The 27420-nt window shown below is 39.6% G+C and overlaps 5 protein-coding genes and 1 non-coding gene across 6 annotated transcripts; 4 read left to right on the top strand and 2 right to left on the bottom strand.

Moving 5' to 3' along the window:
- The first annotated feature begins 646 nt into the window (after window positions 1-646).
- Window positions 647-6763, top strand: LOC111811262 (phosphatidylinositol 3,4,5-trisphosphate 3-phosphatase and protein-tyrosine-phosphatase PTEN2A-like). Its single transcript, XM_023698029.1, has 13 exons — window positions 647-836; window positions 1144-1676; window positions 1863-1964; window positions 2040-2096; window positions 2259-2324; window positions 2975-3151; window positions 3265-3351; window positions 3434-3498; window positions 3595-3671; window positions 3847-3893; window positions 4044-4174; window positions 4274-4343; window positions 6038-6763. The coding sequence occupies exons 2-13, from the start codon at window positions 1236-1238 to the stop codon at window positions 6488-6490; spliced, it is 1773 nt and encodes a 590-aa protein (XP_023553797.1). The 5' UTR covers window positions 647-836; window positions 1144-1235; the 3' UTR covers window positions 6491-6763.
- A 1546-nt stretch (window positions 6764-8309) lies between these two features.
- LOC111811297 (C2 domain-containing protein At1g63220-like) lies at window positions 8310-11291 on the top strand. The gene is made up of 7 exons (XM_023698075.1): window positions 8310-8644; window positions 8726-8830; window positions 8917-9043; window positions 9123-9194; window positions 10396-10441; window positions 10512-10818; window positions 10910-11291. Exons 1-7 carry the CDS (start codon window positions 8602-8604, stop codon window positions 10945-10947), a joined length of 738 nt encoding a protein of 245 aa, XP_023553843.1. The 5' UTR covers window positions 8310-8601; the 3' UTR covers window positions 10948-11291.
- A 1658-nt stretch (window positions 11292-12949) lies between these two features.
- On the top strand, window positions 12950-15437 carry LOC111811284 (cyclin-D3-1-like). The gene is made up of 4 exons (XM_023698057.1): window positions 12950-13651; window positions 13746-13953; window positions 14063-14196; window positions 14932-15437. Exons 1-4 carry the CDS (start codon window positions 13160-13162, stop codon window positions 15196-15198), a joined length of 1101 nt encoding a protein of 366 aa, XP_023553825.1. The 5' UTR covers window positions 12950-13159; the 3' UTR covers window positions 15199-15437.
- A 218-nt stretch (window positions 15438-15655) lies between these two features.
- Window positions 15656-15760, bottom strand: LOC111776526. The gene has a single exon (XR_002812262.1). It is a non-coding gene; the product is annotated as a U6 spliceosomal RNA (small nuclear RNA).
- Window positions 15761-20665: 4905 nt separating this feature from the next.
- LOC111776404 (sperm head and tail associated protein) lies at window positions 20666-22500 on the bottom strand. The gene is made up of 2 exons (XM_023655842.1): window positions 21513-22500; window positions 20666-21384 (listed from the first exon to the last, which is right to left on the bottom strand). The coding sequence occupies exons 1-2, from the start codon at window positions 22474-22476 to the stop codon at window positions 20666-20668; spliced, it is 1683 nt and encodes a 560-aa protein (XP_023511610.1). The 5' UTR covers window positions 22477-22500.
- A 3100-nt stretch (window positions 22501-25600) lies between these two features.
- LOC111811280 (probably inactive leucine-rich repeat receptor-like protein kinase At3g28040) lies at window positions 25601-27075 on the top strand. The gene has a single exon (XM_023698051.1). It carries the CDS (start codon window positions 25748-25750, stop codon window positions 26921-26923), a length of 1176 nt encoding a protein of 391 aa, XP_023553819.1. The 5' UTR covers window positions 25601-25747; the 3' UTR covers window positions 26924-27075.
- Window positions 27076-27420: the final 345 nt, after the last annotated feature.

Here is a 27420-nt window from a genome sequence, read left to right as displayed (position 1 = left end):
AATGGTAATTGTGAGATTTCACATCGGTTGGGGAGGAGAAGGAAGTAATGGTATGGAAACTTTTTAGTAGAAGACACATTTTAAAAACCTTAACGGGAAACCCGAAAGGGAAAACTTAAAGAAAATAATATCTACTAGCGGTGGGCTTGGGCGGTGACAAATAGTATCTGTTAGTAGTACGCCGTTATAAATGGTATTAGAGATAGACACCAGACAGTGTGCTAGCGAGGATGCTGGGACATGAAGGAGGTGGATCACTCTCATCGATTGGAGAGAGGATCGAGTGCAAATGTCCGTTGGGGAGAAGGTGAATTATGAGATCCCACTGTTACCGAGGAAAATGAAAGATTTTTTTATAAGATATGAAAATTTTTACGTAGCAAATATTTGAAAAAAATTCAAAGAGAACAATATCGACTAGTAACAGCTCATTTATATGGTCACCTTAAAAAAAAAAACCTTAAAATACTCGAAAAAAAAATCGCAAAATGGAAACGAAAACGCCAATGGGTCAAAGTTATCAACGGTTGAAATAATCAGTAATCTAATCCAACGGTTGTAATTGTATCATCATATAAATTCTCCTCAACCGTCCGATTTATCGATTCTCGTCAAGGCCAAATTGTGAGCACACGATGCATTGACTGGGCGACCGAATCGGAAACGAAATGACTCTTTCACCCGTTCCTGCAAAACAACGGCGATGTTTAGTTCCACCGCTCCATCTCCCTCTCCGTTCCCCCATTTCACGTTTGAAACCCTAACTAGACAGCCCTCATTGAAAATTTCGCACCATTTTTCGCTTGGATTGTTCAGCCATCGTTGTTTTTCTCCGGGTGAGATTGAATTCTCTTTGCTGGAGTCTAATGATTCATTTCAGTATTTTACTTGTTCACTCTGTCAGTGTTTTTGATTTGGTTCGGTTTTGAGATGGTATTGTAAATCGGTTCTTCCTCTGTTTATAGTTTTAAGGTAACGATCACAGCGGCAGCGTAGCTTAATTGTGGCTCTCTTTAAGAAAACGATATGAATTGTTTAATTGAGAGTGTTCTTGATCCTCGAATTTTATGGCATTTCTATGCTTGATATCCATTTCTTTCTTGCTCCTAGATGATCATTTTGAAATGCCTCTATTTTCTGCAGTTTGGATATTTAGATTGTTCTGAAGAGGTAATGCTTATGTGGGGTTCTTGACACTAATTCCAGTGTTCATCTGGCATATCTCTAGTAATATAATGGATCCAAATTCTACTGATTCCCCAACATCACCTACTGTTAGTTCCTTGGAAACTAAACCACCAGAAGCACAGCCTCAGGCTTCTGCTACCATTGGAATGAATAATGTAGCCCCTGATTCACCATCGAAGCGATCTCCCAGTGGCATAACTTCATGGACCAAAAGCTTGAGAATTACTCAATCACAGTCAGCTTCACAAGATGGCACGTCTGAGAATGCTGAGAAGTCAGCATTTGCACGTTTTACTAGTGGTTTAGGTTTGAATTTGTCTCCGAAATCCGCTACACCTAATGATTCCTCTGATGGAACCTCTAAACCTGCCCAACCCGGTTTTGTGGGATCAATTACAAGAGGGTTGGTTGATTCTTCTAAGAGTGCTGTAAAGGCTGTACAAGTTAAAGCTCGTCACGTTGTCTCCCAAAATAAGCGACGATACCAGGTTTGTTGCCCAAACCATCAGCTTCGTTCTTATGCAATCATTTTATAAGATTAATTATATATGTATACACTATTTTCTTGTGACATAAAAGATTGAGTTTTGCACTACGTATGTCTGATCCTAATTTGTTAAATGGATTTGATTTGGTTTTATATTATTATGATTATATGGTTGCTCTTTTTCCAGGAAGGTGGATTTGACTTGGATATGACTTATATTACTGAAAACATCATTGCCATGGGTTTTCCTGCTGGTGACATGAGCTCAGGGTTTTTCGGATATGTTGAGGTTATTATCTGATACTCATTTTGTATGACTCGACTCAGATGAATAATACTCTAATATTTATGAGTTGCGGGGCAGGGTTTCTACAGGAATCATATGGAAGAAGTCATCAAGTTCTTCGAAACACATCACAAGGTTTGTATGGATTTGTCCATGATGTGCATGTTTACTTTAAACTTTCTCAAAGATGTTTACTATTTGGACTCTGTTGCAGTTGATCATCTTTCCATGATTGATATGCATTGTAGATTTGCCATTTCATGTTTTCATGTTTTGTATTCTCGTTTTTATCTGCAGGGAAAATACAAAGTATATAATCTTTGTTCCGAGAGGCTATATGATGCTTCGTTATTTGAAGGAAAGGTTCGTGGTGATCTCTTATTATCATTAATATTTTGAGGTTTCTTCGGAGGTGGGGTGGCAAATTTAGTGTGAGATCCCACGTCGGTTGGGGAGGAGGACGAAGCATTTTTTATAAGGGTGTGAAAGCCTCTCTCTAGTAGACGGATTTTAAAAACCTTGAGGGGAAGCTCAAAAGGGAAAGCCCAAAGAGGACAATATCTGTTAGCGATGGGCTTGGGTTGTTACAAATGGTATCAAAGCCACACATCAAGCGATGTGCCAGCTAGGAGGTTGAGCTCTGAAGGGGGTGGACACGAGGCGGTGTGCCAGCAAGGACGTTGGGCCCCGAAGAGGTGTGGATTGAGAGGTCCCACATTGATTGGAGAAGGGAACGAGTGCCCGCGAGGACGCTGGGCCCTAAAGGGGGGTGGATTGTGAGATTCCACATCGGTTGGGGAGGAGAACGAAACATTTTTTTAAGTGTGTGGAAACCTCTCCCTAGCAGACACGTTTTAAAAACCTTGAAGAGAAGCCCGAAAAGGAAAGTCCAAAGAGGACAGTATCTGCTAGCGGTGAACTTGAGTTGTTACATTTAGTGTATCATGATTTCAAGAGGATCCTTTTAATTGATACTTTCAAGCATATATGTCTACGGTTTTTTTCTTCTCCAGGTGGCTTGTTTTCCTTTTGATGACCATAACTGTCCCCCAGTTCAACTCATAATATCATTTTGCCGAAGTGCTTATTCATGGCTGAAGGATGATATTGAAAATGTAGTGGTTGTGCATTGCAAGGCAGGAATGGCCAGGACCGGCTTGATGATTTCCAGTCTTCTTCTGTTTCTGAAGGTTTGCGTTTATTGTCTTGATCTGAAAATTTTTGGAAGTTCTCAAAAATGTTCCTCAAAACTTCTCCCTTAATTTTGTTGTCATTTTTTTTCACTTGCTTGCTTCTTTTGCAGTTCTTTCCCACTGCTGACGAATCCATCGAATACTACAACCAGAGAAGGTGTTTCGATGGCAAGGGCCTGGTTTTACCAAGTCAGATTGTAAGTGAAAATTACCTAAAGAGGATTTTGTATCTGAACTTTTTGAATGCTTCTAAAATAGTATCGTTTTCTATCTTTCTAGAGGTACGTCAAGTATTTCGAGTGTATTTTAACACACTTCAATGGAGAAAATCCTCCCAACCGCAGGTATCGTTCTTTCTATATAACTCTAGTATCATTCCTATTTCTCAGTTAGTCATGTTTTCCTTTACATGTAGTGTGTTCGAATTAAATTTTCTGCAGGTGCGTGCTTAGAGGGTTTCGTCTCCACCGATGCCCATATTGGATCAGGCCTTCCATTACGGTATCTGACCATAATGGTATATCTCCATTTCTTCTTTCTACCAAGGAGTTTGCTATAACGATTAATAATTTATGATGTCATATTTGTCCGTCATGTCGTTAAACATATATTGAAACTATCGTTCGGGTTTAGAATATCTAGAATCCAAATAATGCTTATAGTTTGCTCTAATTCTTTCCCTAATCTGGCAGGTGTTCTGTTCTCCACTAAAATGCATCCAAGAATCAAGAGTCTCTCGGTATGTATTTGATTAATTTTAAAAGTAGGGGAACTGAGAATGGCCTCACTTGCATACAGTAATGGATCTAGTTTAAGATTTTTGAGACTATCGGTTAAGGATTTTTCCGTCTTTCTAGCATCCGAGTTCTAACGTAATTTATATCTGTAGCCAGAAGATTTTTGGTTTACTGCACCAAAGAAGGGGGTAATGGTTTTCGCCTTGCCAGGGGAGCCTGGTCTAGCTGAGTTGTGTGGGGACTTCAAGGTTCATTTTCATGACCGCCAAGGAGACTTTTATTGGTATATGATCTGAATCTTGACTCCCAGATAGCTTCTTGTGCTTCTTTTAAGTAGTGTAAAGGAGTTCAGTTGAGTTTACCTGGTCTGTTTTATTTTCAGTTGGCTAAACACAACCATGACTGAAGATCGGAAAATGCTCTATACAAATGATCTTGATGGGTTTGATAAGGTGAGTACCAAAGTTTGTTGTCTTGTGTAATATGATGACGGATCGTATTTCTGTGAGATCTCACATCGGTTGGGGAGAACGAAACATTCTTTATAAGGATATGAAAACTTCTCCTTAGAAGGCATGTTTTAATGGCCCCAAAGGGGGGTTGATTGTGAGATCCCACATCGATTGGAGAGGGGAAATGAGTGCTAGTGAGGGGAAATGAGTGCTAGTNTGTGTTCGAATTAAATTTTCTGCAGGTGCGTGCTTAGAGGGTTTCGTCTCCACCGATGCCCATATTGGATCAGGCCTTCCATTACGGTATCTGACCATAATGGTATATCTCCATTTCTTCTTTCTACCAAGGAGTTTGCTATAACGATTAATAATTTATGATGTCATATTTGTCCGTCATGTCGTTAAACATATATTGAAACTATCGTTCGGGTTTAGAATATCTAGAATCCAAATAATGCTTATAGTTTGCTCTAATTCTTTCCCTAATCTGGCAGGTGTTCTGTTCTCCACTAAAATGCATCCAAGAATCAAGAGTCTCTCGGTATGTATTTGATTAATTTTAAAAGTAGGGGAACTGAGAATGGCCTCACTTGCATACAGTAATGGATCTAGTTTAAGATTTTTGAGACTATCGGTTAAGGATTTTTCCGTCTTTCTAGCATCCGAGTTCTAACGTAATTTATATCTGTAGCCAGAAGATTTTTGGTTTACTGCACCAAAGAAGGGGGTAATGGTTTTCGCCTTGCCAGGGGAGCCTGGTCTAGCTGAGTTGTGTGGGGACTTCAAGGTTCATTTTCATGACCGCCAAGGAGACTTTTATTGGTATATGATCTGAATCTTGACTCCCAGATAGCTTCTTGTGCTTCTTTTAAGTAGTGTAAAGGAGTTCAGTTGAGTTTACCTGGTCTGTTTTATTTTCAGTTGGCTAAACACAACCATGACTGAAGATCGGAAAATGCTCTATACAAATGATCTTGATGGGTTTGATAAGGTGAGTACCAAAGTTTGTTGTCTTGTGTAATATGATGACGGATCGTATTTCTGTGAGATCTCACATCGGTTGGGGAGAACGAAACATTCTTTATAAGGATATGAAAACTTCTCCTTAGAAGGCATGTTTTAATGGCCCCAAAGGGGGGTTGATTGTGAGATCCCACATCGATTGGAGAGGGGAAATGAGTGCTAGTGAGGGGAAATGAGTGCTAGTGAGGACGCTGGGCCCTGAAGGGGGGTGGATTGTGAGATCCCACGTTGGGGAGAGGATAATGAAGCATACTTTATATGGGTGTGGAAACCTCTCCCTAATAGAAGCTGACACTTGTTTCCTTCTCCAATCGACGTGGGGCCTCCAATCCACCCCCCTCGAGGCCCAGCGTCTTTGCTGGCACACCTCCTCGTGTCCACCCTCCTTCGGGGTTCAGCCTTCTCGTTGGCACATTGTTCAATGTCTGGCTCTGATACCATTTGTAATAGTCCAAGCTAACCGCTAGTAGATATTGTTATCTCTAGGCTTGCCCTTTCAGGCTTCCCCTCAAAGTTTTTAAAACGCCTGCTAGGGAGAGATTTCCACACCCTTATAAATAATGCTTTGTTCTCCTCCCCAACCGTTGCGGATCTCACAATTACACTTACTTACCAAGAGTCATTACCAGTTGTTTTAACTTTCTAAAAGATATGTATTTGGCTTTCTGTAGAGAACACTGCCTTCCCCTGGATTTCAGGTGGAGGTTGTTCTAGTAGATACCTCGCCGAACAAGGACAATACTACCAAGAAGTTGGATGAAGGCTCAGGGTCAAAACCTTCTACAGTTCATGAGAGTGAAGTTTCTGAGAACCAAAACAGAAAACCAGGAACTAATGATAAAGATGATGTATTTTCTGATAGTGAATCAGAAGGTGGTTCTTCAAAGAGCAAGGAGGCAACTGCAGGATCAGCTATCAAGACGACATCCAAATCTCAAACGACTGCGACTTCATCAGACGACGTTGCAAGTTCATCACATGCAACGAAGCAAGCTTCCCTGAGAGATGGTAGAGCGAAACAGACTGCTCTCACAGAAGTTCCGAACTCGGAAAGTGAATTCAAGGCAATGGCTGCTGATGCTTCTGTTTTCACATTCGGCGATGACGACGAGGAGATTGAGTAAATATGACAAGGCACCGTGTTGTTCTCCTCCAAGCCACAGCCTGCTGTCTGTACATAAGAACCGTGCTGCAGGTGTGCATTGAGATTCATTCATTTGAGTTGTAAATTCAAAGTCTGTCTCAGAAGCTGGTTTATTACAGAAATGAGATTTTAGCATGAAACTAGAAAACATGTAAAAAGAAATGGTTATTTAAGTTCTTTTGAAGATGATACTGTTCTATGATGTTCAATAAAGCTGGGTTCAATAAGACTGTTTGACATTGTTTTTTGAGTCTCTTAGTCTTGTAATTTGCAATCAGCTCGTCTTATTTTGTGGAGTGTCGTATTTGAATCTCTTAGGTTGTACTTTCCATTCCGTTTATCGAGAAGCCCGATTCACGCTACTGAAACATAATTTACATATAAGTACATACAATGTAAAAATATCCACACTCTAAACAAGTTTTCAAGACCGAACATAAAGTAAATGCAACTAGAATAGACTTTAGGTTTTGTTCTTGTGAGATTCTACATCGGTTGGAGAGACGAGCGAACCTCTCCCTCGCAGACGCTCTCCCTCGCAGACGCATTTTAAAATTGTGAGGCTGATGGTGATACGTAACAGGTCAAAACTGACAATATTTACTTGCGGTGGGTTTGGACTGTTACAAATGGTAATAGAGCTAGACATGGGGATGTGTGGGTTTGGACTGTTACAAATGGTAATAGAGCTTTGGACTGTTACAAATGGTAATAGAGCTAGACATGGGGATGTGTGGGTTTGGACTGTTACAAATGGTAATAGAGCTAGACATGGGGATGTGTGCCAACAATGACGCTGACCCCCTAATATTTACTTGCAGTGGGTTTGGACTGTATCAAATGGTAATAGAGCCAGACATGGGGATGTGTGCCAACAATGACGCTGACCCCTAAGGGGGTGGATTATGAGATCCTATATCGACCGGCGAGGGGAACACGATCAGAGACTACAAATAGGTGGTTTAGTATAACTTTTATACTCATCCCTATTTTCCTTTCCTTTTCATGGGTGCGCAAACTGTCGATTGAGGTAGAGGAGCATTCAAGAGCTGTGCAGTCACAGAGAGGGTCGTTCCGGAGCGTCAGTCCATTTTTACATTTCAGAGTCGGTTTCAAAATATTTAAGCTAATGCTTGCACCACCATGAAACAATTAATTTCAAATGCAACAATTTTATATGTTCTAGATGTTAAATTAATTAAAATGAATATATGAATTCAATACTAGTTTTTGTAAGTCAAATATTGAAACAGTCAAATGTAAAATAATGGAATCTATTTAAATATTAATATTAAAAGTCAATAATTGATTATTAGATGTTATTCCCTAAATCATTAAATTTATTTAAATATTAATATTTAAAGTAATTTTCCTAATAAACACCTTATTAATTTAAAATATAAATATATGATTTGGTTCGGTCTCCATCATCTGACATAGATTAGAATGATTCTTATTTTTTTAAAAAAAAATATATTTTATTTCATAAAATTTATATATAAGATTAAAATTCTAAAAATACGATAAGAATTTGATTTTGTCTCGTGATAAATAAATAAATCAATAAATAAATAGTCAAATATTAATTTATTTAACTCAAAATTTACAACTTCAAATTACATAAATTCACACATACAAATTTTAAATAATTAATATCGGTTCTAAAAAAAAGTCAAAATAAACAATCTCATTGACCAAGTCAAAGTCAATGCAAAAAATCAAATTCAACTGAAATAATTAAAAAGAAAAATAGAAATTTATAATTTAATAAAATAAATTTATGAACTAAGTAGCTTGAATTGAAGACGTTTCTGGTGAGGTCAATAACCTCGCGTAGCGCCCAACGATTTCTCTTCCTCTTTCTATCTCTGTTTCTTGGAAGAACCCATCGACGCGCCCCCAACGCCGCCTCCCTGTTTCTTATACACGACGTAAAAAGCCCTTTATCTTTCTCGGTTATCTCTTGATTTCGCAGTTTTCTGTTCGTGGGTTACAATACTCTTTTGAATATTCTATTCTGGTTCTGTGATTCGAGGGTTTGAACAAAAGGGGAAGCGTTTTTCAGGAAACAGAACAGGTTCTGATTCGTCTATGTCGACATATTCCATTCAGGGCCAACCTCTTGAAGCCACCGGTATGTCTATTTAACTAAGAACCAAGAAGAACAAGTTGATTTCGTTTCTGGGTTGTGATTCTTTTTGTTGTTTTGATTCAGTTGTTGGATGCACAAAATTGAAGGATACAGAATGGATATCAAGGCAGGATCCGTATGTGTGCCTTGAATATGGGAGTACAAAGTTCCGCACCACCACTTGCACTGGTTTGATCTTGATGATCCTTGTTCTGTTTTTTAGATCTGAGTAGATGATCTTGAACTGAATGTGAAATTTGATTGGGTTTGTGTAGATGGTGGAAGAAATCCCACGTTTCAACAGAAATTTGTGTTCTCTCTAATTGAAGGGCTTAGAGAGATTAATGTTACAGTTTGGAACAGCAACACTGTTACTTATGATGACTTCATTGGCACTGGAAAGTAAGATTGATGTCCTGTCTTGTTCCTTTTGGTTTTTTTTGATGTGTGGCTGCTCAGTTTGGAGTTTACTGTTTTGTAGAATCCAATTAGCAAAAGTTCTATCAGAAGGGTATGATGATAGCTCCTGGTCACTTCAAACTAAAACTGGCAGGTATGGTACCTTTGACTTGCAAGCAGATTACCATTCATAAACTAGTTTTTGCTCGATGTTTTGTTTGCTTTTAGCTCGTTTTTGTGTAGGACTTGGTTTTAGAACAATTGATTTGAAGTGTATGCTAATACGAACGTTGTGAATCGTGAGATCGTAGTTTGGACCCTTTGATGATTTCTTGCCCGTAAAGTATTTTCAGGCAATGAAGTCTATCGTTGGTCATGATCACGGGTTAGTTATTTACGTCATGGAGTTGGTCATGGGTAGTGTAGCTGTTTCCCACCTTAAATAAGAAAATTTGTATGTCGTGATAGTGATAGTGTGAGATTCCACGTTGGTTGGAGAGGAGAACAAAACATTCCTTATAAGGGTGTGGAAATCTCTCACTGGTAGACGCGTTTTAAAGATTTGAAGGGAAGCTCGGAAGGGAAGCTCGGAAGGGAAGGCCCAAAGAAGACAATATCTAGCGGTGGGTTTGGGCTATTACAAATGGTATTAGAGCCAAACACCGGGTAGTGTGCCGGCGAGGACTTAGGCTCCCAACGAAGCATTTTTTATAAGTGTGTGGAAACCTCTCCCTAACAGACGTGTCTTTAAGAACCTTTAGGGGAAGCCCAAAGAGAACAATATATGCCAGCGGTGGGCTTGGGCTGTTACAAAAGGTATCAGAGTCAGTCACCGGACGATGCGAGACACTGTCGGAGTAGAGCTAGACCCTTTACATAGTAGACGCGTTTTAAAACCGTGAGGCTAATAGCAATACATAACGGGCCAAAGCGGACAATATCTACTAACGGTGGGTTTGGGCTCTCACAAATAGTGTACCATGGATCTTCCATACTTAAAAGGTTAGGATATTAGTAGAACCATCGAGTTCGGTTCATCCGCTCTATCGTACGAAAGAACTGCTCCCATATAAGCTAGTATTATCCAACTTTCGGATGAATGCAGGACTCAGTAACCTTCATTTGACAAGAAACCCCTACTGGGTTTGATTTCTTTACTTGCAAGTGACTTCTGCTTGAGATTCACATTGTTCTTTCTTTGTGCTTGAAGGTTCATTGTTATTTGTGATCTGTCTGGATCATCTTGGAAGTTAGACTTTTCGTTCTCGTTATCGTTATCGTTATCGTTATCGTTATGATGTGATATCTCGACAAACATCAGTATAATTCTAACCTTCACTTTCACCTCACTGCAGACATGCTGGGGAAGTACGTCTGATTCTCCACTTTGCAAATGCCAAAGTAAGTAGCTTTCATTACTATTTGTATAAGATTCATGAGCAAAGAGATGACCTATTCGTTTCGATTGCAGAGACCATCGTCAAGTTTTGCGCCCTCAGCACCTCCATTTCAAGCACCTGCTCCACCCCAAGTTCCCGTGTACGCAACGATGCCACCGACACACCCGACAGCCTACGCTCATCCTACTCCTACACCATATGCATCATATCAATCTCCCTATCCTTCTTACCCACCCAGCTCAGTAGCATATCAAACATCCATGTATTCCTCCCCATATCCATCTGGGTATCCTCCCGCATCGTACCCGCCGCCTCCCTCGGCTTATCCTCCCAATCCATACCCGCCACATCCACAAGCTTCACCCGTCTATCCTCCAAGTAGGTTTACGTCGAATCGAACGCTTTAAAAGTTGTATTATATGAAATCACAATGCCATTAAAACTTGTTTCTCCATCTGTTCTTGCTCAGGTCCTTACCATGGAGTTTATCCACCACCACCGTACTGAAATCTCAAGGTTGGCTCTGAATGATCTCTCCATAAGTTGTAAAGAGCTCCACTTCTGCTAATGGGGTTTGCTTAGTTTGTTTGGAACTTGACTGTAATGTATTGAGGTTGCTGTTCTTTCTTCGTTTCTATTCAAATTCAGCAACAATGATGAACAAATTTAAGTTCAAAGCCTATCCATGGAGTACTTGGATTCTACAGAAAAGCTAGGCAGATCTCATTTCTTTTTTAGGTTGTTTGTTTGTTTGTTTTTTGTTTTTTTGTTTCTATTCAAATTCAGCAACAATGATGAACTCGTATAAGTTCAAAGCCTATCCATGATCACGATGATCACGTTATTTACTTGTTCTCATCGACCAATATATACCTTTTTAACATGTATATTGATTCACTCATATACCATTTCTTTACTCGGGCTTAACGATATGGGTCACTATTTTTTTTTTCTTATTATTTTTAATATGACAAGCGGAGTCTTCAACCTTAAAAGAAGGAAAGGAAAACATGTCATATTTAATGTTATATTCACGACAGTGGGTTATTGGGTTGTTTTTTTATAATTATTTTTAAAAAATCATATTTATCGACCATATAATCCTATTGAACCCAAACAAACTCAACTTCGGTTTTTTTAAAATCAAATTCAACAAGAAAAAAAATAATTTTTAGTTTAATGTATTAATTTATTTATTTTATTAAAAAAAAAACAAAAAATTAAGCATCTTAGAGAAAAAGTTCAAGATGTTATGGAATATCTACGTACACAGAAAAAAGATCTTCATATCTATTACTTTTTTTTCTTTTTTCCTTTTTAAGTCTCCAATCATAGTTCAATAAAAAAATAATTTAGAAAAAAAATGTATTTAAATAAATAAAATAAAATTTTATTGTTGGGAGATTATTTGATTTTGTTATTATTAACAATTATATATATATATATATATATATATATAATATTGCAATTTGTATATAGTTCATTTTTTGGTTAATTTAATTATTAATTTTAACAGATTTTGAGTATTTTAATACGAAATTAATTTAATAATTCATTACAATGTTAAAAGTTTAAATTTCAATTATTAGTTATTTATTAATATCAAAATTAACATTACTAAAATTGTTATTTCAGTTTTAAGAGTTTCAAGGTAAAATTTAAACTTTTTGAATAGAAATTATANAAAAAAAAAAAAAAAAAAAAAAAAAAAAAAAAAAAAAAAAAAAAAAAAAAAAAAAAAAAACCGAAGATGGTGCCACGTTGTGACTTTCCCTGGCTACTTCTGGCGGTGGACGTAAAAGTCACCCTGTTTGCGCTTCCTGACTTCCCCACTCGCCTTTGCTTCGCGTGTACTACACTCCTTCTCCTCCCTCCCATTTTCTTTTAGAACCACTTCAAATTTTAAGTCGATTAGATTAATTTTAGAACCACTTCAAATTTTAAGTCAATTAGATTAATTTTGAATTGGGTTGGGTTAGTTTGTTTGTCGGTTCTTACTAATCCGTAATACATAATATATGTTACATTAATAACTAAAATCTCATAAATTTTAAATATTAGACGTTTACTAATCACACTCCGTCACTAAAATGGCCAACCGACGTTAAATATTTTTGATATTTTAAAAAATAAGGTAGAATAGAATTGGGTTGTAACTCTATTTCCACGTCCTCACCAAAACATGCCAATCAGCAAATTGGACTGAATTTTCAATTTTTCAAAAAGTCAACCCAACAGTATATTTATGGTTTGGGTTGGGTAGTCGAGTTTAATCAGGTTATTGGGTCCTATAAACACCCTTATTGAAATTTATACTCTTGTTCGAGATGCAAACAACGTCTCACACCAACTAAGTAAGATCTATGATATCGAGATAAAGTTGTTTTTGTAACACATGGGCCCCTTTTAATTTTTTTTTTTTTTTTTTTTTGTATATTATATGATATGATAATATACTTATTTAAACCAAGTTACTTGAAGATCTAGGTAGAATCATAGACTTAAAATTTTGGTTGCTTTCTTTTGTCTTTTCCACATTTTGAATTGAAGAGGAGGCTAAAAAGACAACCTTGTCACCCATTGTGCTAAGAACTCATCCCATCTCTCTCCCCTGTTCTTCCTCCATCCCATCCCACAAAACAACAACAACAACACCAATAACCAGACGAAAAAAGCAAAGAAATGGCGCAAATGGGGTTTCTCTTCTCCTCCCTGTAAGATGGCTCTGCACCCAAATAAACACAGAATCAAACTCCACCATAGCTCGCTCTTCTTCCTGGACTTCCTTTACTGCACTGAAGAACAACAGCTTGAAACAGAGGATAACAATGGCGGCGGCTCCAACGACTTCCCTCTTTGGGAAGAGACGACCCATTTCCTTGCTTGTGAAGACGAGGAGCTCGATCGTTTGCTGTCCAAAGAACAGGACCAGAATCTTCAATACGGTGCTGTTCTGGAGGACTTGGTTAAAACAGGGGGTGCTCTGTTTTTGGCTAGAACAGAGGCCGTCGAATGGTTGCTTAAAGTTAATGCCTTTTATGGCTTCTCCTCTCTCACAGCTCTCTTAGCCATTAATTACCTCGACAGAGTCCTCACCGGCCGCCATTTTCAAAGAGATAAGCCATGGATGCTTCAGCTTCTTGCCGTAACTTGCATTTCTTTAGCTGCCAAAGTCGAAGAAGTTCGTGTCCCTGTTCTTCAAGATCTCCAGGTAAAAACAAAAACCCACGAAAATAAATCGATTTTCTCAAGAACCCATCAAAACAAATCGATTTTGAAACAAACCCATTTGATAATTTTTGCAGGTGGAAGATTCAAAGTTCATTTTCGAAGCAAAAACGATACAGAGAATGGAGCTTTTAGTGCTCAGTGCTCTTCAATGGAAGATGCACGCAGTGACCCCTGTTTCATTTCTTGGCATTATAACAAAAGGGCTTGGATTAAAGAAGAATCAGTACTTTCAGAAAGAGTTTCTGAGACGCTTTGAGCGTATTCTTCTCTCTCTCGTCACTGGTAAACCAAATCCGCCATTGTTGTCCCTGTAAAAAAGCTCGTTTTTCTGGGTTTTGGGGTTAATCTTAGTTATTTGAAGCTCTGTTTTTGTTTTGGTGGGGTTTAACAGATTCAAGATCGGTGGGGTTTCTTCCTTCTGTAATGGCGGTATCAGCAATGGTGAGCGTTGTTGAAGAGATGGGGAGCTGTAAGCCATTGGAGGAGTTGCAGGATCAGATTCTTAATGCCCTCAAAATAAACAAGGTTTCTATTTTTACCCCATTTTTATGTTTTTTTTTTTAATTTTATTTCAAACATTTAAGAACTTTGTCCCATGTTATTCTAGAAGTTTATAAGTAATTATCCAGTAATTGAGAAACAATTAATATGAAAAATTTACTAAAAATAGTAAAAAAAAATAATTTAGATTTGTTTGATTTTGATTGTTTAATTTTTATATTAAAAAGTAAGTACTTTTGTTTCAAAAAAATTTGAAAATGTATTTTTGTCATTCAACTTTTAAAAAGTAATAGTTTTTTACTTTTTGCTATTATTTTGTCATATGTGATTATTTTTAAAACATTGGTTGAATTATTTGGGACAAAATTAGGTGATATAATAGGTTGAATTAGGTTGGTGATCCGAGTACAACTCAACCTTACCCTCTATTTTGAGGTTGGGTTGGATTATCAAATTGTTTTTTTAAATTATCTAAAATATTATAGTTATTTGGGATTAATTTTATCAAAAAGTCATAATGCATCATTGGATTATAAACGTTAAATATTCTTAATTTTCATAATAAATTTGAAAGTAGTATTCGACTAGGTTAAGTTTGGGTTAAATTGTAACTCTACTTTCGGGTTGGTCAAACAAAAATATATCAATTTGTGAACGGACCCAAATTTTCGTTTCTCCAAAAATTCAACCCAACCCAAGAGAAGATTTTAGTAAACGTCCACTAAAAGCTTAAATGGAGATTTGATTGGATGAACACAGGGAAGAGTGAAGGAGTGCTGCAAGGTGATAATGGAGGTATCAAAAGGGCAGGCGAAAGCAAAGGTATCAGGGAAGAGGAAGCATGTGGAGGAGGAGGAGGAAGCAGAAGCAGAAGCAGAAGCAGAATCAGAAGGTGAAGCAGGGAGCCCAAATGGAGTAATAGAGGCCAATTTCAGCTGTGGAAGCTCCAACCATTCGTGGGGCATGGGGTCGCCTCTGTCACCACACACGCCTTCTTCTTCCAAAAGAATCACACCCACTCCATGAACCAACCTATTAAACATGTCTTTCTCTCTCTCTTCCCACCATATACGCCATTTCATCGTCTTCTTCCTCTTATACGTGTTAAACTTTTGTCGACGTATCGACGTTTTCACGTGTTCGTTAGTGACATTCATAATTACTCTCCACATGAGTTTAGTTTAACCGTAATTGACATGTACTCGTTCTCTTGAAGTTAGATGTAAGAGTCCAATTCCACCACTAGCAGATATTGTTCTTTTCGAGCTTTCCCTTTTGGATTTTCTCTTAAGATTTTTAGAACGCGTATGATAGGGAGAGATTATCACACCCTTTTAGGGTTTAGAGTCCTTGTGGCCACTCGTGCCCTTCTCCAATCGATGTGGGACCCCCATCCTTTTCCTCGGGGTCCAGCGTTCTTGCTCGCATACCATCTCATGTCCACCCCCTTTGAGGCTTAGCCTCCTCACTGGCAAATCGTGTCAGGTTTTGATACCATTTCTTGATTTGCACATGTCATCCTTACACAAGGGTCATGTTAATTTCTCTATATCGTTCCAATTTTATCGGATGTTCTTGAAGGTAAAACTTAAAGAGGACAATATCTGTTAGCGGTGGACTTGAACTGTTACATTAGAATTCACATTTGTTGTACTAAAATAAGAGAGAAATCGTGAACAACCTGAACATAACTCAATCGGTTAAGACATTTCTTTTATACAAAAGGTCAAAAGTTTGACGAGACCTGAATTAGATTGGCCTAGGAGACTCCGAAAAAGAGAAAGCAAGAAGAAAAAGGAAACCCCACATGAATATATCCTTTGTCTCTCCTTTGACTCAGTCTCACAATGAAATGATTTAAACTTCAAATCCCACGTTCTAAATATTTCCCTCTTTCTTTGTCTCTCTTCCTCTTTTCTCTTTGCTCCCTCTCACACAGCCTGTAAAGTTCAAAGGACACCATATGGACCATTTTCCTTCCTATCCTCTCTCTCTCTAAAACTCATCTAATTTCCAATCCCGGGAAAGAGAAACTCCATCCATGGGCACAGCTCAAGCCCACCGCTAGTAGATATTGTCTCTTTTCAACTTTCTCTCTCGAGCTTTCCCTCAAGGTTTTGTATCTGCTATGGAGAGGTTTCCATGCCCTTATAAAAAAATGTTTCATTCCCCTCTCCAATGAACGTGGGATCTCACAATCCACCCCCTTTAGGGCCCAACGTCCTCCCTAATACTCGTTCCTCGCTCTAATCTACATGGGATCTCACAATTAATCTGTATGGTTGAAATAGGATACGAGAACGCAATGGAGAGGGCTTCCCTATCTCCACCACGTCCTACTGCATGGACATCTCTACCATCAACTTAAACTTTGAGTTGATTCTAGCCCTGCGTTTAAACTTTCTTTAACGTCATTTCTTCTTCGAGGTGTTGAAATATCGATATAATTAACTTTACGGTATCATACAAGTGGTAAAAAAGGTAAAATGTGTGTGTGTGTGGAGTACAATAATTTAAAAAGGGATAGCTAAGATTTTGACAAAATGAGGTGAAAAAAGTGGGAAGGAAAAAGGAAGATGAAAGAAACTTGACATTAAGTAAATTTGAATACAAAGGAACATAGGGAAATGGCCTATCACAAGTTTTAGTGAAAGCTGCCCTTCTCATGTCCTTCCTGTGTGTATTGATATCATCAAATAAAGCTGTAATGGGTACTCATAAATATGTTTTCAACCTCTCATCTATGGGACCCCTTCAAGAACAGATATCAATTTTCACAAAAGGCAAAACATAGCATATTCATCTATTACTACACACCGGAAAAAGTATGGTGGTTGGTAAAATGTTATTTTCTCTAACCTTTCTAACTTAATATTTATCGTTAAATCGTTTATAGATTGTCGATGAAATTCGAAATTTCGATTTTTATTTTTGTCGAGTACTTGTTTATATGCATGTGACTCATCGTATCTAGAAGAGTCACATGGTATGGTATCGATTTTTGAAAATAATTGATTGAATTATCTCTGAAATTTGAAATTGATATAGATATATGTGACAAAGTAAATGAGGGGTACATGAATGATTCGAGACCACATTCGAATGAGAGTGATCGTGAGAATAGAACCAACTTGGTTCACCTTCCTTTAAGATGACTTAATCATAGGAGCTACGTGGTTAAGCGTGCTTTACTTGGATGACCTCCTATGAATTTTCCTGGGATGTATGAGAGTGAGGACCATATATGCTTCAAGGACTCGTGTTGGTCTATGGGGATAGTTTTCACTCTTAAGAAGTGAAGAGTAGGTAACGTGACCATGTTGTAGGAGATGCAGGAAAATGTCGGAGTCATTAGGTGTCGAATTCAGATTTTCTTTTGCATACTTAAAACTGTTTCTCATGACTAATTTCTCATTACAACGTTCTCGACTATAAGACTTGGCCTGAGGGACCAACTCGATGGCTCTTACCTTTCTACATCACATCAGAGAAGTAGTCTAACCTAGTTGCGTGAAGCTCCTAATGGAAAAGTACTCTCATTCAAGCGTGATAATATATCATCTTTCTCAATGTTCAACGCTCTCATCGAACTAATATCCAAAGATTCTTTGAAACATAGGGGTTTGAAATGATAGTTTATTACAAATTTTGGTGGCATATATAGGATGATCGTACAAATTAGTCAGAACATGGATAACGTAGTGGTTCATGCCAGCCAAGAACACGAGTTTAAAAGACTAAATGATTATTGAACGAAACGAAATTGTGTGGGAACAAAGGTATTTATGGACACTGCAGCTTCAACATGGCTTTGTACCAAAAGTTCTTCTTCTTACTGTCTTTGACCCTTCTCTGCATTTGATAGTTAATGATTTGATGATTGACAAAAATGGCATCCAATGTTTTCTTCATAATCCCTTATCCAAAAACCCTTCTCAATTCCAAGTTATATTCTTCATATCTGTTCCGTAGTTTCGTAACGTTGTTTGTAACAGACCAAACCTAGCTACTGCTTGTAGATATTGTTCTATTTGGGTTTTTCCTCAAAGCTTTCAAAACGCATCGGTTAGGGAGAGGTTTACACACCCTTACAAAAATGTTTCATTCTCCTCCCCACCGATGTTGGTCTCACAATCTACTCCTCTTCAGGGCCCAGTGTCCTCGGTGACACTCGTTTCCCTCTTCAATCAATGTGGGATCTCACAATTTACCTCCTTCGGGGTCAGCGTCCTCGGTGACACTCGTTTCACTCTTCAATCAATGTGAGATCTCAATTCACTCCCTTCGGGGCCAGCATCCTCGGTGGCACTCGTTTCCCTCTTCAATCAATGTGGGATCTCACAATCCACCCCCTTCGGGACCAGCATCCTCGATGGCACTCGTTTCCTCCTTCAATCAATGTGGGATCTCACAATCCACCCCCTTCGGGGCCAGCATCCTCAGTGGCACTCGTTTCCCTCTTCAATCAATGTAGGATTTCACAATTCACCCCCTTCAAGGCCAGTGTCCTCGGTGGCACTCGTTTCCCTCTTCAATCAATGTGGGATCTCACAATCGGGGCTAGCATCCTCGGTGGCACTCGTTTTCCTCTTCAATCAATATGGGATCTCACAATCCACCCTCTTCGGGGCCAACGTCCTCGGTGGCACTCGTTTCCCTCTTCAATCAATGTGGGATCTCACAATCGCCCCCCTTCGAGGCCAGCGTCCTCGGTGGCACTCGTTTCCCTGTTCAATCAATGTGGAATCTCACAGTCCACCCCCTTCGGAGCCAGAATCCTCGGTGGCACCCGTTTCCCTTTTCAATCAATATGGGATCTCACAATCCACTCCCTTCGGAGCCAGCGTCCTCGCTGACACTCGTTTTCTTCTTCAATCAATGTGGGATCTCACATTCTTCATGAGTCATCATGAGTCAGTGATTTTAAAGCATTCTAAACAATGATTTGAGTGTTCTTCACATCATCAAAATTGATTACCAAGCATTAAAGAATCCATGAAAGAGAAAATGTTATGAGAGGAAGCCATGTCCCATAAACCCTTCATTCATTATATCTCAGATACATTCAAAGAATCTAAGGCTATTTTGGTGTTAAAAAAAGAATGGAAGTTCATTAATTTCCTCAACAGCTGATGTTAAAGAAAGAGAGATTAAAGCCAATTGTTGCATTTCAAGAACAGCAACAAATTTATTGTTGTGGAAACAAAACGTACAATTCAATGATATCAAAAGCTTCAAAAGGTTAGTGCCATAAATTAAAAGGCTATGATATAGCAAATACGATGGCCTTTGCCAATACTCATTGGTGTCCTCGATGATACCACCCCCAACTCATTGCTCATTTAAGTCTTCTTTTCATATCCATTTTCTTTCTTAAATAAGGGGAAGACACCTAAATTTCGTGTCAAAAACAGAAAATGAAAAATGAAATCATTATCAAACGAGACTATATTTTTTTGACGTGTTTTTGACGGGGTTGACCTCTTCTTCTATTCTAACTTAAAAGCAATTGCTAGATTGTTACTCGTCTCTTATTTCTAAGACTCGAACAAAACAAGAAAGTTATATGTTTTTTCTGTCATACCACACTCGTCGACCTCCGATCGAGCTACGAGCATGAGTAGCTAGGCGGCTAGAAGGGTTCAAAAAAGAAAAAGATAACTTAAACCCTTGTTTGATTTCTATAGGCTGGGCTTACGTTTTTCACCTGCATCATACAGTATGATGGGAGGGTTTCGTACCTCTTTTAGATATCTTGAGCCCCCGTGTTCCTCGAGCTAGAACGAGAGCTGCCATGGAATCTGCGCTCACATATGAGTACCTCACCTTCCAAAAAAAAGCATATGCTAATTGGCACTATAATAGCTCGAGAGACTAGATGCGTAAATTCCTTGGTCACAGCCTGCTACCTCAACTCAGCCTAGAAGGATATACAAAGCTCGATCTCGAGATGTAACCTTTAAGTTCATAAACAGAATAAAATGGGAATTTGAACCTCTAACATTTAAAAGACTAATTGGTTATCAAGTCGTGCTCAAATTTGATATTATGACCTACGTATTCAATGCATGCATACATATATCAATATTATATACATAGATTCGAACTTTTAATCTAGCTATACATACATTTAATTTGAGGTCACGTTACTTGAGTTAAACCGTTAGTGACAAGTACGAAGAATGATTAAAATTGTTCATTTTCGAAGATAGAAGTTAAAACTTTGAAGAGGTGAGACCGTGTCGACCTAACCCGTAACCCGTAAATATTTAAGAATCTAAATCCAAAAGGGTAATTTAAGCAATAAAAAGTATAGTATATAGTATTATATATTACTTGTAATTAAATTGGCATTTCCATTGGAGGATCTTAAACACACACTTCCCTCCCATGCCTTTATTCATACAACAATAGAACTCCGACTTCTAATTTCCAATTTTCAAGCCATCAAAAGCCAAAACATCTTATTCTCATCCTCTTCAAATTCAAACCCTCAAGCTACCTCTTCATGGCCATTGCCGTCGTCGTCGCCGCCAAATCTAGCAACAGCGCAATCGGTCGCAAACAAGCTGGAAGTTTCAAACTCCTTCTCCCTACCCATCACCGGCATAGCCGCCTTCAAATTCACGTTGCTCACATACCCGGCGCCATAAGTCTGCCCCAAAACGCCGTTCACTCCGCTGCTCAACTCGAAAAACTTAAACCCTACGTCCAAATGCGCAAACGAATCCCCTTTACTAATTCCATAGCTATGAACCCTCGAGTCCTCTTCTGTTATTGGCACCACCTTGGCTGTGATTCTGAACAGCCCTTTGGCTTCCACCATCACGTGGTTGGCTGCACCGAGCCGGACGATGACGACGGTAGGGTTTTCTGTAGGGTGTTGCCATTGGCTGCCTTCAGATTCCGGGAGAGCCACCGGGACGTCGTCGAGAGCAATTGTGAGACGGTCGATAGAATCGTCCCATACGGCGGTTTTTTGCGCGGCGATTAAGAGCCGATGAGTGTTGAAGAGGATACCGAGGGATTGGACCCAAGTGAAGTCTCGTGTTAAGGACGGGTTTCGTTTTCCGATGAAATGGGCGTTGATGTGGAGATTGGGATCGGAGACAAGACAGAAATCTTTGTCTTTTTGGCCGTGGAAGTAGAAGGTTATGCCGTCGCCGCCGATGAAACGTGGGTCTTGGCATACTGCTCCTGGTCTGTCGCAATCTGTCAATTGCAATCCAAAATTAAGAATTTCAAATCTTAAAATATTTTAAAAGTTATTGGAAAAAAAAAAAAAATCTAAAAGTTCGGATATTTTAAGGTGGGTGTTTGAGTGATGATAGTATGCTTACGGCAGACGGGTTTGCAAGTGACGCAATCAACTTGACATCCATTAGGGCAAGCGCTGGGACATGTGTGGATCATGTTGTAACATTGAGGGTAATTTGCGTTTTTGCATCTTACTCTCTTGGCTGCGCCGGTTGAGGAAGATGGTGGAGGTGTTGATGGAGGGTTGGGATTCCCCGGAGGATAGGAATGCGTCGGAGGTGTCGATGGAGTAGATGGCGTTGGAGGGTTGGGGCTCGTCGGGGGTGTTGATGGAGGGTTAGGGTTTGATGGAGGGTTGGGATTTTCCGGTGGGTTGGAATGTGGCGGAGGGTTAGGGTTTGACGGAGGGTTTTGATTCCCGGGAGGATAGGAATGCGTCGGAGGTGTTGACGGAGGGTTAGGGTTCGATGGAGTAGATGGTGTTGGAGGATTGGGGCTCGTCGGAGGTGTTGATGGAGGGTTTTCATTCCCGGGAGGATAGGAATGCGTCGGAGGGTTAGGGTTTGACGGAGGTGTCGATGGAGTAGATGGTGTTGGAGGATTAGGGCTCGTCGGAGGTGATGATGGAGGGTTTTGATTCTCCGGAGGATAGGAATGCGTTGGAGGTGTTGACGGAGGGGTAGGGTTTGTCGGAGGCGAAGGCGAAGGAGTTACTGGTGTCGGTGAAGGCAAGGGCGGGGAATATGAAGGAGTAGGTTCTGAAGGAGGAGGGCTCGGAGTTACGACCACCGGAGGTGGAGGCGAGTAATAATTTTCCGACGGAGGAGACGGGGTAGCCGGAGTAGGATCATCCTCAGGCGGAGGACTAGCATCACCACCACAAATAGGCTTACAAGATGCACATTCCACAGTACATTGATCAGGGCAAAACTTAGGACAAACATGATCCAAATTATAACAATGTTTATACTTCTTAATCTTGCACGAAGCATGGCTCGGGTTCTTAGCGATCCCGGGCGGCGTCGCATCCGCCATCACCACCACCATTACCGCCACAACAAGCGGCACAAGAACCCGAAATGTCGAACGAGAAGCCATTGGAGAACAAGAAGCAAAAGAAAGGAAGTTCTTCACGAGATATGAGCATACCCAAAACCCATATCCAATTTATACACATAATTGTAAGCACCCACATGCCAAATCCTTGGAACTTCGCAACAATTTAGGTAAAAGCATCCAAAATTGTTGGCTTCTAAAATGAAAAAAGAGGGCTTTCCCACATCGTAGAAGCTTTGCCAAAGAAGAACAATCAAGATGAGAGTAACTTAAGGTAGAAGGTTGCTTTCTAGGAAATTATTCAATTGAATTTCAACTATATAGCTTGGAAATAAAGGGAGAAATTTGAATAATTGGATATTGTTTATAGTTTCATATGGTTTATTTAATCATAATTCATACATTCAACGAACAATTCACGAGTTCATGACATGATTCCTTTTGATTATAGTCAATTATAGAAAGTGATCCACTTTTTGTTGCGAGGAATGCAATATTCTTTCCTCATAGTGATAAGTGGTGTGGTTTTTAAACGTTAACACGCCCAAACCAACTGCTAGTAGATATTGTCTTTTTTTAGCTCTCTTACGGACTTCCCAACGAGGCTTTAAAATGGTTTCCGCACGCTTATAAAAGGTGTTTCGTTCTCCTTCCCAATCAATGTGGGACTCTCACGAGAAATGAACCTCTTCTATTCATTTATTGCTCAGTAAAACATCTCGAATCAAAGATTTTCCTTCTTAAACTAAACTTTAGGAGAGAGAATCCGTTTGAGTTTTGTAAAATGTTGAACTAAACTTTACGTTGAATTTGAAAATACGAATACTCGAATCGACCCAACTAGAATCACAAGGGTCGTGTTGGGTTAGATACCATTTTGGGATGGATTGGGTTGGTGATCGGATTCGGTTTAGGTCATTTTTTCAACCCAATCTAATCCATGCATGGATGCCTATAAAATTTGATTTTAATTTGATCTCCATTTCTAAAAAGTTGATGGGTTGAAAAAGTATATATTTAAAAATGATATTCTCCCTCCTCTCTCTTCCTTCTCACTCCTCCCCACCACCTTTTCACTCCTCCATCCATGGCTACCACGGCGGTGCCCTTCGTTTGCTGGAAAGGAAGAGCATCCCTTTCGTTTCCAGCAACAATAAGCAAAGGGCTTGGGCGGGCTAGAACCGACCTCTTTGTTCTCGTCCTTCTATTGATTCAAGTCCACCGCTAGTAGATATGGTTCTCCTTCGTCCTTTCTTTTCGTCCTTCGAGACCCAGCGTCCTTACTAACACACTACCTTGTGTCTACCCTCCTTCGAGGCTCAGTCTCCTCGTTGGCACATCGTTCGGCCCAAGCCCACCGCTAACAAATATGGTCCTTTTTAGATTTTCCCTTTCGAGCTTCCACTCAAGATTTTTTAAAATGTGTTTGCTAAGATGAAGTTTTCATACCCTTATAAATAATATTTCGTTCTTCTCCTCAACTGATGTGAGACCTCACAATTCGTTCATATCAAGCATACTCATCTTGAGTACCTAAATCGATAAAAATTTTACTTAACCCTTATCATTGTGTTCTTTTCGATTTACCATCACATGTATGTTAAAATATCATCATTCACGTGAGTCATTATATATTTATTTTAGGAAATAAAAATATTAAATATTTTAAGAAAATGATTTAGCTATTTTAAAAATAAATATGTTTACCTTTTTATTTACTATATTTCTCTAATTATTTTTTATCTCGGCCATCTCGCCAACTTATTAGCTACATTCTTCGACATCTTGAAATAGCGTACAGCATAATATCAAGCATACTTACGACCCTAACTTAACACTTAGTGCATCGGTCAAGTGGATCTACGAGGCCTTGTAGACTACATGGTTAGGCCCTAACTTAACACTTAGTGCATCGGTCAAGTGGATCTACGAGGCCTTGTAGATTACATGGTTAGGCTTTCAACATATATTGTACACATGTTAACCCGTATTTCTCAGGGCAGATTTATTATGAGAATCTACTTAACATTCTTCTAATAGACTCTGGTAATACAACTTTATTAAGAGTATTTTTTAAACAAACGATAAAATTAATAGGTATTTATCATAATTTAACCTACCATCAAAGATGAAAATTGACATGGTAGTTTATTTTTATGAATTAAAGATATACCCAAGGTTATTTATAAATACATTGGAGATTAAGATCATTGTTGGCATCGGGTTAATGATGTCATTTATGCCTTCCAGCTTTTACACCAAAATTTAGTAGTTTCTTTTTACCGTCAATCCGAGCAAGTAGATAAGACAATAATCACTATCCCAAATATCGATAATTTGTCTCCCATTAGCTTCAACTCAAAAGAAAAACAAAAACCTAAATTGTACGGCCCAAGCCCAAGCCCAATGCTATCTCCCATCCTAGTGGAATCAATCCACCCTTGGGGCCCAAGGTCTCGTTGGGCACCATAGTTTGTCTCTCATCAACTTGAACTCGAAAGAAAAACAAAAACCTAGACGGTAGTTGATAGATGAACACGACTCTCTACAATGGTATGATATTGTCCACTTTGAGCCGAAGCTCTCGTGACTTTGTTTTGGGCTTCCCCCAAAATGCCTCATTTCCTTGATTATAAACCAGAAATAATGCCTCACACAAGGAAAACAGGATCATTCCTTAATGGAGAGAGTATTCATGGATTATAAACACAAAATCATTCCCTAAATTAGCCGTGGACTTTCATCATCCATCATCCATCAGTAGTATCCCAAGCATTTCCACTAAGAAATCAGTCTCCTTGGGAGTCCAACATCCTCGCTGGCGCACCATAGTTTGTCCCCCATCATTTCCAAACCCTTATAAGAAATCAATCCACCTTCTTATAAGCCAGCGTACTCGCTAGCACTGACACGCCGCCAGCTCAAGTCCACCTTTATATTGTCCGCTTCGACTCGTTACATATCACTGTCAGTCTCACAATCTTAAAACGCGTCTATTAGTAAAAGATATCCACACCCTTGTAACGAATGTTTCATTTTCCTTTACAACGGATCTCACATAAACTTACCCGAATATAAATTAATACAGTGTGCAGTTCTTTTAATATGTAAAAATAAAAAAGGAAGACTGAACTTGTTTTGCGGATCAGTGGACAGATATGTGTGAGAAGCTAATAAAAAAATCCTCCTCAACTTCCATTCCCACGAAGCTCCATTAAAATCTCTCCCCCCAAAACCTCTCCGCCACAACAATCTCTCCGCCATGAAAACCCCTTCCAACTCCCTCTCTCTCCTCCTCTTCCTCCTCTCTCTCTCCTCCCTTGTTCAATCTCTCACCTCCCCCTCCGACATCTCCGCCCTCAAGGCCTTCAAATCCGCCGTCAAACCCTCCTCCATCACCCCTTGGTCCTGTTTAGCCTCCTGGAATTTCTCCGTCGATCCCTGTGCTCTCCCTCGCCGCACCTTCTTCTCCTGCGGCCTCCTTTGCAACTCCGCCGCCACTCGCATCACCCAACTCACACTCGATCCCGCCGGCTACTCCGGCACCCTCTCTCCGCTCCTCTCTCGCCTCACTCAGTTAACCATTCTCGACATCTCTGATAATTCCTTCTCCGGCTCAATCCCCTCTGTAATTTTCTCTCTCCCCAATCTCCAAATCCTCACTCTCCGATCAAATTCCTTCACCGGATCCATTCCCCCTTCGATTTCCAACCTTAAATCCCTCGAATCGTTGGATTTCTCCCACAATTCCCTCGCCGGAAATCTCCCCAATACTCTGCATTTCCTCTCTGTTTTAAGACGCCTCGATCTCAGCTTCAATCGATTCACTGGTTCCATTCCTAAACTCCCACCAAACTTGCTCGAATTAGCTTTAAAACGAAATTCAATTTCTGGGTATTTGGTTAAATCGTCCTTCTCCGACTCCACTCAGTTGGAGGTGATCGAACTCAGTGAGAACTCGCTCGCCGGAACCTTGCCGACCTGGTTCTTCCTCCTCCCTTCCCTCCAGCAGATCAACCTGGCTAATAACAGCCTAACACGTCTCGAGATCTCCCCTGTCGCAGCCTCCGGCAGCGATCTTGTAGCCGTCGATTTGGGATTCAACAGAATTGAAGGGAACTTGCCGGTGAATTTCGCGAGCTATCCGGCGCTGTCATCGTTGTCGCTTCGGTACAATCGTCTACGTGGCGCGATCCCATTGGAGTTCAGTAAGAAGAAGACGATTAAGAGGTTGTACTTAGACGGGAACTTTTTGACTGGGAAACCGCCGGCGGCGTTCTTCACTAGCGGCGATGATCTGGTTTCCGGTAGCTTGGGGAATAATTGTCTGCAGGGATGTCCAGTGTCGTCTCAGCTGTGCGCTCCGTCGCAGAAACCGAACGCTGTTTGCAAGGAAATGTACGGAAGCGGGAAGGGAAAAGGAAAACCGATGACCTGAAACCCGACATGTCGGTCAATGAATTAATTATATAGCTTTTTGTTTTCTTTTTTTTATTATTATTTTTAGGATGAATCTCGAGGATTATGCAATTTTGTATATATATAGTTTTTAAAATTTAATAATCAAATAAACCCAATTCCTAGTGTCAATTTAGTCTCCACAATTTTAAATTACATTTCAATCGAGCTATGAGCTTATTTGAACTTTGTGAAATCTCATATCAATTAGAGAAGAGAACGAAACATTTTTTATAAGAGTGTGGAAACCTCTCTCTAATACAACCTTAAGGTTGATGAATTGGACAATATCTATTAATATTGGACTTCAACAGTTACAAATGGTATCAGAGGCCAACATTGGGTGGTGTGCTAACTAGGACGCTGGCCCTCTAATGGGCTTGGACTCTTACAAATGATATAAGAGGCCGACATTGGGTGGGTGAGTGGTGTGCTAACTAGGACGTTGGCTGGGTGGTGTGTTAACTAGGACGCTGG

The sequence above is a fragment of the Cucurbita pepo genome, chromosome LG15 (assembly GCF_002806865.2).
Source record: "Cucurbita pepo subsp. pepo cultivar mu-cu-16 chromosome LG15, ASM280686v2, whole genome shotgun sequence".
In the NCBI taxonomy this organism is placed as follows: Eukaryota; Viridiplantae; Streptophyta; class Magnoliopsida; order Cucurbitales; family Cucurbitaceae; genus Cucurbita; species Cucurbita pepo.
The sequence above is the reverse complement of the archived record's forward strand: the minus strand, read 5'-3'. Positions and strand labels throughout refer to the sequence as shown.

What these genes read in the sequence shown, in the direction of transcription:
- LOC111811297 (XM_023698075.1), top strand. Translation starts at nt 8,602, where the DNA reads ATGTCGACATATTCCATTCAGGGCCAACCTCTTGAAGCCACCG. An exon ending in CCAACCTCTTGAAGCCACCG is followed by an intron (nt 8,645 to 8,725) that starts GTATGTCTATTT and finishes GTTTTGATTCAG; the next exon opens with TTGTTGGATGCACAAAATTG. An exon ending in CCGCACCACCACTTGCACTG is followed by an intron (nt 8,831 to 8,916) that starts GTTTGATCTTGA and finishes GGGTTTGTGTAG; the next exon opens with ATGGTGGAAGAAATCCCACG.
- LOC111811280 (XM_023698051.1), top strand. Translation starts at nt 25,748, where the DNA reads ATGAAAACCCCTTCCAACTCCCTCTCTCTCCTCCTCTTCCTCCTCTCT.
- LOC111811262 (XM_023698029.1), top strand. Translation starts at nt 1,236, where the DNA reads ATGGATCCAAATTCTACTGATTCCCCAACATCACCTACTGTTAGTTCC. An exon ending in AAAATAAGCGACGATACCAG is followed by an intron (nt 1,677 to 1,862) that starts GTTTGTTGCCCA and finishes CTCTTTTTCCAG; the next exon opens with GAAGGTGGATTTGACTTGGA. An exon ending in CAAGAATCAAGAGTCTCTCG is followed by an intron (nt 3,894 to 4,043) that starts GTATGTATTTGA and finishes TTATATCTGTAG; the next exon opens with CCAGAAGATTTTTGGTTTAC.
- LOC111811284 (XM_023698057.1), top strand. Translation starts at nt 13,160, where the DNA reads ATGGCTCTGCACCCAAATAAACACAGAATCAAACTCCACCATAGCTCG. An exon ending in CTGTTCTTCAAGATCTCCAG is followed by an intron (nt 13,652 to 13,745) that starts GTAAAAACAAAA and finishes TAATTTTTGCAG; the next exon opens with GTGGAAGATTCAAAGTTCAT. An exon ending in ATGCCCTCAAAATAAACAAG is followed by an intron (nt 14,197 to 14,931) that starts GTTTCTATTTTT and finishes GGATGAACACAG; the next exon opens with GGAAGAGTGAAGGAGTGCTG.
- LOC111776404 (XM_023655842.1), bottom strand. Translation starts at nt 22,476, where the DNA reads ATGGTGGTGGTGATGGCGGATGCGACGCCGCCCGGGATCGCTAAGAAC. An exon ending in CACTTGCAAACCCGTCTGCC is followed by an intron (nt 21,385 to 21,512) that starts GTAAGCATACTA and finishes TGCAATTGACAG; the next exon opens with ATTGCGACAGACCAGGAGCA.